Here is an 11,688-nt window from a genome sequence, read left to right on the forward strand (position 1 = left end):
CTATTCACGAAATTCACTATTCACGTGAATAGTAATGAATAGTAACCTCGCAGAAAAATTGACAAAATTCACAACCAAAAGCTCTGATTACCAGTTGTTAGGAAAATAAACGAGTACAAGTAATTTCCCTATAACCAGATTAGTGAGAATGCAAAATAAAAGCGGAAAAATAATACCCGAAAATTGATAACGGAGTTCAGCCAATTGTGCTTACGTCTCCGGGCTGCTGCAGATCTTTTACTAAGAGAGAAAATTTACAGGTGTTTACAAAACACTCACTACTCACAAGAAAGCTCTCTAGTATAGGAAGAAAGAAATGTTTTGGGATTATTTTGAAGCTAAATGGGTAAGGGTATTTATAGTAGAAACTTAGGGACTAATCTTTGAAAATACCCTAAAGTGCAATGACTAAAGTGAATTTACCCATTCCTATTTTCAACAAACATCTACCAAAATTTTACCAAACTTTGAAAACATTTTTCAAAGAAACATTTACCAAACTTTGAAAAAACATTTTCCAAAGTTGGTTGCCAAACTTTGAAACTTTTAACAATGCAATCATGTAAACACAGTGGAGTTACATCATGTCTGACTCATTATACTATTATGAGAAAGTTAGCTCTCATTCAACATACAACCTGCAGCATAAAGAATAAAATTACAATGATCACCCGCAAGGTTAAGTTCCACAAAGTTCTCAAAAAGCCTACTTTTTTTCTTTTGGTTCACAAAATAATGCCAAAGTTCAGCTAATATCCTGGCATCTTCTCCATTTAAACATTATACCATGAAAAAAACCTAAAAGAACAAATAACAAAAGGAAAGAGATGTTAACTAATCTCCTTACCAATTGCAACATACAATTTTCATCGCCTTGTCAATCGTGCTAGCATTTTATGAGTTTCACATCAAGTGTCAATCCCTTTTCAAGCATCTCTTCAGCAAGCCTCACAGTCTCCTCTTTTCTTTTGCTCTTCGCATATCCGTTGATCAACATCTTATACGCCATTAAATCAGGTGCAAAACCCTGCGTTGCCATTGAATCAAAGACATCCTTTGCCTTATTCATCTCACCAGGCATGCAATACATTCTGATCATATCCTGTATGTAAATCCATTAGCCTTCACACCTTTTTGATCCATCTGCTTCAGTACTTCACGAGCTTTATCGGTTGTTCCTTGTGCGCTAATAGCATCCAACAAAATGTTACAAGTTTCAATATCAGGAACAATATGTTCAGCGACCATCTTACTAAGCTAGCTTGTCGCTTCTTCACATTGGCTTGAATTGCACAATCCATGTATTAAACAACTATAGGTGACAATGTTGGGTTTTATATCTCTCTGAACCATTAGTTCAAACATTGTAATGGCTTCTTTAGTCCTCTTTTCCTTGCATAAACATCGATAATGAACTGAAGGTCACAACATCAGGATGGACTCCTTCATTCATCATCCTATCAAGCAAGCTCATCGCTTCTTCCCATTTCCCTGAATGACAAAATCCGTGAATCAAAGAATTGTAGGTCACGACTTCTGGTTTTACATTTCTTTGACACAGTAGCTCCAACATGGTGTTGGCTTCTTTGGTTCTCTTTTCCCCGCATAAAGCATTGATAAAAGAATTGAAAGTTGCTACATCAGGATCAACTCTTTCATTCATCATTCTATGGAGCAAACTTGTCGCTTCTTCCCATTTCCCTGAATAACAAAATCCGTGAATCAAAGAATTGTAGGTGATGGCGTCTGATTTTACATTTCTTTGACACATTAGTTCCAACATGGTGTGGCTTCTTCGGTTCTCTTTCCCTGCATAAAGAATTGATAAAAGAATTGAAAGTTACTACATCAGGATCGACTCTTTCATTCATCATTCTATCGAGCAAGCTTGTCGCTTCTTCCCATTTCCCTGAATGACAAAATCCATGAATCAAAGAATTGTAGGTCACCTTTACGAGTCATTAGTTCCAGAATTTCACTAGCCTTTGATGACTTTCCCTCCTTGCATAAACAGTCTATCATGGAATTAAAAGTTACAGCATCGGGTGAAATTTCAGATCCAATCATATTTTCAAAGAATTTTGTGGTCAGTCTCCACTCACCAAACTTGCACAAGGCACGGATTAGCATATTATAAGTGGCTACATTAGGCTCTATGCCTTTTTGTGTCATTAAATCGAATAGAGATATTGCTTCTTGGATCTTCCATCGTTGCAAAGAGGATCAATAAAAGCATTTAAGGTATACACATTAGGAGAAATCTCCTTGTCAAACATGGCAGCTAATAATCATTTTGCTTCATCCCAACGACCAGCACTGCAAAATCCATTAACGAACTAAAAGTAACAACATTTGGCTCAATTCTCCGATCAAACATATCTTGAAAGATAATGAAAGCCTTATCCATTTGTTTCTCTTTACAAAACCCATCAATAATTGTATTATAGCATATCACATTAGGTTCAAAGCTTCCATTTACATTCATCTTTATCAGCAAAACAACTGCAAAACGAATATTCCCTGAGTTGCAAAGTCCCCTGATAATAAAACCATAAGTCTATTGATTGCACATATAACCGTTGTTCAATAGTTTCCAAAACAACCCCACTGGCTCGGCAATCTTACCCTCATCAATCAGCCAAAGCAGCGAATTCATGGTATAGTGGTCAGGTTGAAGACCAAGTTTTATAGTCATAGCCAACACAGAGAAACCCAAGATCACTTTCTTCAAATTGCACAAAAAACGGAGCCAAATGTTAATTGCAACGACATCAACTTGCAATTCAATACAATCCATGTAACATCCCAAGGGATTAAAATTTCGTATGATATTTATAAAAATAGTCTGACAAAAATTTTGGTTATCAAGGAATTTTGAAAAGATTGAGGACTTTAAATGTAATTTTGTTCTTCATTGATTTTAGTTAATTATATCATTCACGTGGGTTGTTCATACTTTGGTTGGTGTGAATTGTTTTTTTTCTATTATTATTATTTTATTTAGATTGACATGAACCACACAATTGAGATATTTTGAAATTATTTGGAGTATTTTATGAGGTATTATCCGTGCAATAGATGGAACCAAAATAAACCTCTAACCTCAAACTTTTCTTTGTAAACCCCAAACAAAAAAAGAAATGACGAAAAAGCTCGGTCACAAGAAAACGTTTGGGTCCAGTGATTCAGACTTCTTTTTTTAAGATACCGACGGTTAAAATGTTTCCCTCGTCAGTAATAGCAGCACAGCTCTAAAGAAGCCTTATCAGACGATTGTCGGTGATGATCGAATCCATTCTTATTCAAAGAAATCGACTAAATTTTGTTAGATCTTTGACGCTCGATGATGTTTTTGGATGATCGGAGGTTGGATTCTTGATGTGGAGCTTGAGGAGGTTGATTACAAATTGAAGCTTAAAGAAGAATTGAAAATAAATGGAAAATAAATGATGAGAGCACGTGGGTTTTAGGAAAAAGTTAATAAAGGATGAAGGGTAAATCACAACATGAGTAGTCCAAGTTTGGTGAGAATTCAACCTTTTCTTCTATTTTCTATATAGTTATGAATATTGTCTAATAGTTTGAATAAGATTATTTTGGTCACTTATCTTGGTAACTAAGTATTAAATTGACCCTTTGAGTTTTTAATTTTGTCAGTTATGTCCCTCTATTATAGAAATGATTTTAATAAATTATTTTTATGGCTAGGAAATTTATTTTGGATTCGGGATCGTATATTAGAAGGTTCGAGCTCTTGAGAAAAAGATTTGAAACTAGAAATTGAGTTGGTGAGCTCAAATTCAAGAGTTATTGTTTGGGTTTTGTCGACATATTGAACCCGATTTCGAAGTCTGTTTTGTCAAATTCGAACCTGGAATTATTAGAAGTTGAATTAAAGATCGAGTGCATTCGAATGGAATTTAAATGGTCAATCAGTATGGCACGGAAATTGAGGTAATACTTTACTACCTCTTTATGTTGTATGGATCATGTGAATATTGGTAAATGCATGAATAAGATATTATTGGTCTCATATGTGTAGTTAATTAATTTCTACACTCGATCCGAATACGATAAAGATTCGGTAAATGTTTATGGTTCAGATGACTTTTATAAGATTTTGATGGAATGTTAGAATTAAAATTACAAGTTCTGTGTTTAGTGATAAAAGAATCTGCTTGGATCTGTAACATATAATTTATTTCATCAAAGGTAATTGGATGAGACATTATGAGAATACACCGGTAGGATAAAATTACGGAAATACCCTTATATTGTAAAAAGATAAAATTTGATCATAGAAGTTGGATAAAGGATTTTTAAAGACATATTGATTCGATAAAATTTCAGATGTGCATAAGAAATGCTAGTTTTGATTAGAAAATTTTGATATTTGGTTTTTAACCCCAAGGTGGTCTGTACAAGCTACTAGAAGTTGTTAAGGGAATCATTTCAAGAGCAGAGAATGTTCAAGAAAACAATTAATCATAGGATCTCTATATTATAATTATTTTTGTTAAGAGTTAATACTGAAATTATTTGGTTAAGAAATTACGAAAATGCCCTTGAGAGGTAAAAATAGTTTGAGTTAAACTTGAATGAGAAAGTACTTTGAGGATTCGTATTTAACTCGATAAATTACGGATTTAATTGTTAAGATCCGTATTTGTATAGAAAAATTTCCTGATAACCTGTTTGTAACTTCTGAGAAGGCAATTAACCTGAAAATGTCTGGGTTAAGAATAAATTAGTGAGGGTGCTCTTTTGTAAGAATTGTTCGAAAGGCCTGGAAAAGATGATACGTTTGAATTAAATAATAAGATTGGATGGAAGAAAATGATTGAAATGCGTTGGATCAGTAAAATGATCAAAATACCCTTTTAATGGAAATGAATCAAGAATATCACCAAGCCCGGGAATGAATGCACATCCTCAAGCTTTGAAATGAATGAAAAAACATTGAGCACCGAAAGGACCAAAATACCCTTATGGCCAAGAATAAGTAAATGATTTGGATTCATTAAGGAATTCAAATAAATATGGATGTGGCATTGCCTTAAAAAGTTATGGAAAACACCTTATGCGGGTCGATCAACGATAATACTATATCAGTAATTGAATGACATAGATATCACTTGAATGTGTGTTCGTCTTCTCAAGTTTGGATTGACGATAATTCGGTAATTACTCAGCTCAACTCTATAATGTATTCGGTACTAAGAAGTGGATATTCGTTAGACAAATTTACCACGGAGACCATATTGAACTGAATGAAAATACTATATGTATTCGAAATTTAGAAACGTCCGAATTACTTTGGAAAACTCTGAAGTAACCGAGATAACTTGACTGCTAAAGGAATTAATTAATCTTTATGACTGGGGATTAAATAAGTGATTTGGATGAGTCTGGAACACTAATGAACTTGCATAATGTATTGTTGTTATGGTAACGAACCACAAATCAAATACGTTAGCATTTCTTGATACCGTTGAAACGTGGAAATGAAATACAGACTATTGGAAGATATATTCAGCGATGATTCTAGAGATGATCTATGTATATACATTTTGGTATTAAAGAGTTAATGCTATAAAAGGACAATGAATTGAGCAGTCGACAAGCATCAGTTCTAGAGTTGTTTGATAATTTGATCGATTATCATAATTGGTAAATGTCCTGAATCTTCATTTCTTCTTTATCAACTCAAATCACTCCAGGCGTTCTTGAACACTTTCCTGATGCACATGAAAACATAGTGGGATTCTAAGTATCAACTTTAAGTGTCCGATTAGATCGGTTAGTAATCAATCCTCTCCAATGGAACCTTGTTCCTGTAATCCGATCAAATTGCACAAGCTTCATGTTATCCATACTGATAACTATAAAATGCCTCTGAAAAATACTTGGATACTCTAGTGTGTTCCACATGTACTACATGACTGTTTTATATGTTTTGAAATGAGTTTTAACAAAATTATTGATTTACTGGTTTATGAACCATGGCAACATGGTATGTGATAATTGGTTACGGTTTTCATCGAAAACTATGAATTGTTATTGATTTATGGACCATGAAATATACTAGTTACTTATGGAACTATTTTATTGGGATATTATATGGGTAGACTGGAGATACATCTCTGATTAAGCTAGAAATTTCTTACGGACCTAAGGTAATCCTTGGGTAGGCTCTCAGGCCCCAAGGCACTCTCTTGGGTTAATCACGGAACTACTTATGGTGTACAGGTGGAAATCAGTTATATGGTTTATTTCATTACTATGATTATGACATATGACTGGATGACGACCCAGGTATTACGATTTATTGCCAAAATTGATTTCTACTGAATTTTTATATGGATAGGATTCTGGAGTATGAAGGCACAACCCTGATCCAGCTGGCCTTACGGACCTAAGGATACCCTTGGGTAGGCCCATGGGCCCCAAGGTATATCCTTAGGTTGGCTCTCTTTGCTGTGTGCTTAGGGTAAGCCCTACGGACGCAGTTCTGGGGAACTGCATGACGGAGTTGGTTGGAGGGTTCCACTATAGTTTTAAAAAGATTTATATCTTTTCACTAGTTTTGATTGTAACACACTAGACATCCTATTCGATCTCCTAAAAACGTGATATTATGAAATGTTTCCTATGAATTGAGATATTCATGGCTTCTATTCGATGAACTACCAGTGGAACCTCTGATTATCCCGAAAATTTGTATACGTCTGATTTAATAAGGAAAGTATGGCTTTCCATTTATCTGCATGTCCTATAGCATAATCTGGTAGTTCTGTATTATTGAGCTTTCCGAAGCTCACTCCATTACTCACCATTGCAGGTTAAAAGAATTGTATCAGTACATCTATCGACATCAATAAGGGAGTTATTCTGGTGTTGCTTTCGGAGGATGATACATGTGATTAGGGGGCATATAATTGTATTTTGTTTTATATATGAGTCTGAAAAGCTGTTTTATTTCTGCATACTGATAAATGATTTTATAAGTTTACATGTTCTGATAAAAAGTTTTAAATTTTCCGTATTTTTACAGTGGGTCGCTCCGGTGACCCTAATGTGACACTTCAGATCAGATCGGGTTATCCGAATCGGTCTGAGGGTGTTACAATCCATCATCTGTTTACACATGGAAACAACAAGCTCATAGTGTTTCATCTTGGAAACTGCTCCAAGCAGATGGTTGAAAGCCACAATTGAGGGAAAGGGTCTCAACGAAATCATGGGTGGGTTTAGACATACCCATATTGACATATTTATCAGAAGCAGCAGAATAACTGGAAAGGAGACACGAAATGGGCAGCTTGGAGAAAGAAAATGGAACAGAATTCCGTGATTCAGGACCTGAAATCTTCAATAAAAATTTTGACTGAAGAATCTCGATGATGGCCTTGGTTTTCGATAAACTATACTCCTGTAAAATCATCGACTTTCCAAAGGACTTAGGCTGCTTGAAACTACCATTAAGATCACCTGCAAGACAGCTCGTGGGAGTAGCTTAAGAGAAAACTATATCATCACCAGGTACTTCTTTACATTCAGGTGCAGGGAAGGTATTATCATCACCAGTCAGATATTTCGACACACTGCTAGCAGAAAACATGACCGCAAATGGCAAAAACAGGATCATGATGTGTACCCTGTAAAAATTATTAAGCGTTATATTAAGTATACGGATCCCTTTGGAAAGATGAACTTTTTCAGCTCTTTAGCCAGATACTATGAAAATTGGGATTGAAAAATACTTCACATCTCAGCCAAGTCACACAGGATCAAATTCACATCGTTGGCACCAGTTCTGTCGTCGGAGTAAATTAAAAGCAGGCTCCGTTGCATTATTGGATCCAGAACTGTTCACGAAGTGGGATTACTACCTTAAACTCTATGATCCCTCATAATATCGAGCTTTCTTTCTTATAAATAGGCTTCCCTCTATTAAAAAAGGGCTAAAATATTAAACACACTGATCACTCCACAAAGTTGAAGGTTTGTTGACCTTTCTTGATTAAACACACCGAATAGAAACTACATCACCTTTGGTCTTAAAATATTAAAAATATTAATGACAATGAACTTGCTTACACATCAAAATACAATCATATAAACAATACAGAGAAGTCAATGCAACTGTAACAACAGTCAGATTCTGAGCAATAGAGCCATATTTACAATGAAACATTACGTTCAAGTAAGCCTCCAATGGCCACAACCACGACTTTAGTGCTGATTCAAATTACAACTGCAGCAAAAGGAAAAAAATTATAGCAATCACACAAAAGGTTAAGTTCCAAAACGTTCACAAAAAGCCTCATTTCTCTTTTGGTTCACAAAATAACGTCAAATGATGGTTCAATAAAAAATGACAAAGTTCATCTAATATCCCGGCATCATCTCCATTTCAGCAGTAACAATGAAAAAACTGAAACAAAATAACAAAAAGAATGAGATGTTAATTAATATACTTACCATCTGCAACATACAGCTTTCATAGGCTTGTCAACTCTCTTAGCATGCTATGAGTTTCCACATTAAGTGTCAATCCCTTTTGGAGCATTTCTTCAGCAAGCCTCGCAATCTCCTCTTTTCCTTTGCTCCTTGCAAACCCATTGATCAGCATCTTGAAAGCCGTTAAATCAGGTGCAGAACCTTGGGTTGCTATTGAATCAAAGACATCCTTTCCCTTGTTCATTTCACCAAGCGCAGTATACATTCTGATCATTGCCCTGTAAGTAAATCCATTAGGCTTCACACCATGTTGATCCATTACCTTCAGTACTTCACGAGCTTTGTCGTTTGTTCCATGTTTGATAATAGCATCCAACAAAATGTTAAAAGTTTCAATATCAGGAACAATATGTTGAGCGACCATCTTACTGAGCAAGATTGTGGCTTCTTCACATTGGCCTGATTTGCACAATCCATGTATTAAACAACCGTAGGTGACTATGTCAGGTTTTACATTTCTTTGACTCATTACTTCCAATAAGGTAATGGCTTCTTCTGTTCTCTTTTCCTTGCATAAAGCATCGATTAAAGAATTGAAAGTTACTACATTAGGATGGATTCTGTCATTCATCATTCTCTCGAGCAAGTTTGTTGCTTCTGTCCATTTACCTGAATTGCAGAATCCATGTATCAAACAACTGTAGGTGACTATGTCAGGTTTTACATTCCTCTGACTCATCAGTTCCAACATGGTAATGGCTTCTTCAGTCCTCTTTTCCTTGCAAAAAGCATTGATTAAAGAATTGAAAGTCACAACATCAGGATGAACTCCTTCATTCATCATTCTATCGAGCAAGCTTGTTGCTTCTGTCCATTTACCTGAATTGCAGAATCCATGTATCAAACAATTGTAGGTGATAATGTTGGGTTTTACATTCGTCTGACTCATCAATTCCAACATGGTAATGGCTTCTTTGGTCCTCTTTTCCTTGCAAAAAGCATTGATTAAAGAACTGAAAGTCACAACATTAGGATGGACACCTTCATTCATCATTCTATCGAGCAAGCTTGTTGCTTCAGTCCATTTACCTGAATTGCAAAATCCATGTATTAAACAATTGTAGGTTACAATGTCGGGTTTTACATTCCTCTGACTCATCAACTCCAACATGGTAATGGCTTCTTCGGTCCTGTTTTCCTTGCAAAAAGCATTGATTAAAGAATTGAAAATCACAACATCAGGATGGACACCTTCATTCATCATCCTATTGAGCAAGCTTGTTGCTTCTTCCCATCGCACAGAATGACAAAATCCATGAATCAAAGAATTGTAGGTGATGGCATCTGGCTTTACACCTTTACGAGTCATTAGTTCCAGAATTTCAACAGCCTTTGATAACTTCCCCTCCTTGCACAAACTGTCTATCATGGAATTAAAAGTTATAGCATCGGGTGAAATTTCAGATCCAATCATATTTTCAAAAAAATTTGTGGTCAGTCTCCACTCACCAAACTTGCATAACGCACGGATTAGCAAATTATAAGTGACAACACTTGGCTTTATGCCTTTTTGGGTCATTAAATCGAATAGAGATATTGCTTCTTGGATCTTCCCATCCTTGCAAAGAGGAGCAATAAGAGCACTTAGGATATACGCATTAGGAGAAATCCCCTTGTTAACCATGGCAGCTAATAATCGTTTTGCTTCATCCCAACGGCCGGCGCTGCAAAACCCATTAACTAAAGAACTAAAAGTAACAACATTTGGCTCAATACTCCGATCTAACATATCTTGAAAGATAATGAAAGCCTTATCAATTTGTTCCTCTTTACAAAATCCATCAATAATTGTATTATAGCATATTACATTAGGTTCAAAGCTTCTATTTACATTCATCTTCATCAGTAAAACAACTGCAAAACGAATATTCCCCGAGTTGCAAAGCCCCCTGATAATAATACTATAAGTGTATTGATCACACGGGTAATCGTTGTTCAATATTTTCCAAAACAACCCCCTTGCCTCAGCAATCTTACCCTCATCAATCAGCCCAAGAAGCAGAGCATTCGTGGTATAAGGGTTAGGATGAAGACCACGTTTTATAATCATGGCAAACGCAGAGAAACCCAAGTCCACTTTCTTCAAATTGCACAAACAACGGATCCAAATGGTCATTGCAAAAATATCAGGTTGCAACTCACTACAGCCCACCATCTGTTTACACATAGAAATAACGAGTGCATAGTGTTTCATCTTGGAGAGTGCTCCAAGCAGATGGTTGAAAGCCAAAATTGAGGGCAAGGGTCTAATCGAAATCATGGAATTGAAAAAACCCAGAGCTTCATCAAGTTCAAGGGATCCTGATTTACACTTATTTACGACCAATATTTCGAGATGGGTGGTTTTTGACATACCCATATTGACATATTTATCAGAAGCAGCAGAATAACCGGAAATGAAACAAGTAATGGGCAGTTTAGAAAAGGAAGAAGGAAGAGAATTACCAGAGAAAGGTAGAATCAAAGCAGGAAATGAGGAGGATATTCTCTTCATCGTATGTAAACCTAAACCTGCCTTCATTACCTTGGTTCCCAATTTCTTATTTTGAGACGACAATACGTATAAGGATCAAAATGTCAAATTACTCGTTATGAAATTTGTTTTATTTAGTAGGGTTATTTCACCTCTATCATATTCAAATTTAGGTTAAATTATTTAACTTATGGATTTATAATTATTCTTTGGAAAGAGAATCGGACCTCGTTAAAAAATCATATATCTAACCATGATTTTTACTTGTTGGTTTTATCAAACAATGCAATGCATTACTACAAAGCAAAAATTAGGAGTGAATAAATACTTGGTTAAATCAAATTAATTTAAATTTTAAGATTTATTCAATTTTAATAATTTTAGTTGGTTGTTGATTTTAGATACAATAGAATTGATTATACATATATATTTAGGTAAATACATAGTAGGTAAACTACATAGTGACCAGTTATGTAGTTTCTTTTCATTTTTATCATCATTTTTGAATTTTTGTCAAATTATATTACTTAACTATTTAAATGTATTCAATCAGATCATTTGTCGTTAACATTTAAAGAAATTGCTTACACGTCGGTTAATAAAACTAATATAATTACATATTTGATCAATGCTACTTACATATTCTATCAATTTAGTCTTAATTTTAATAAATTAAAATAAATTTAATTTTC

The 11,688-nt window shown here is 35.0% G+C and overlaps 2 protein-coding genes across 2 annotated transcripts; both read right to left on the reverse strand.

Annotated features, from left to right (window-relative positions):
• Nucleotides 1-585: 585 nt before the first annotated feature.
• LOC120129291 (pentatricopeptide repeat-containing protein At1g63330-like) lies at nucleotides 586-11,060 on the reverse strand. Its single transcript, XM_039146828.1, has 2 exons — nucleotides 8,485-11,060; nucleotides 586-638 (listed from the first exon to the last, which is right to left on the reverse strand). The coding sequence occupies exon 1, from the start codon at nucleotides 11,042-11,044 to the stop codon at nucleotides 8,504-8,506; it is 2,541 nt and encodes an 846-aa protein (XP_039002759.1). The 5' UTR covers nucleotides 11,045-11,060; the 3' UTR covers nucleotides 586-638; nucleotides 8,485-8,503.
• LOC120129298 (pentatricopeptide repeat-containing protein At1g62930, chloroplastic-like) lies at nucleotides 1,379-7,621 on the reverse strand. Its single transcript, XM_039146834.1, has 7 exons — nucleotides 7,540-7,621; nucleotides 7,363-7,491; nucleotides 7,128-7,295; nucleotides 2,609-2,775; nucleotides 2,312-2,557; nucleotides 1,950-2,202; nucleotides 1,379-1,809 (listed from the first exon to the last, which is right to left on the reverse strand). The coding sequence occupies exons 1-7, from the start codon at nucleotides 7,619-7,621 to the stop codon at nucleotides 1,379-1,381; spliced, it is 1,476 nt and encodes a 491-aa protein (XP_039002765.1).
• Nucleotides 11,061-11,688: the final 628 nt, after the last annotated feature.

This window comes from Hibiscus syriacus, unplaced genomic scaffold (genome assembly GCF_006381635.1).
Source record: "Hibiscus syriacus cultivar Baekdansim isolate YM2019G1 unplaced genomic scaffold, ASM638163v2 tig00110485_pilon, whole genome shotgun sequence".
In the NCBI taxonomy this organism is placed as follows: Eukaryota; Viridiplantae; Streptophyta; class Magnoliopsida; order Malvales; family Malvaceae; genus Hibiscus; species Hibiscus syriacus.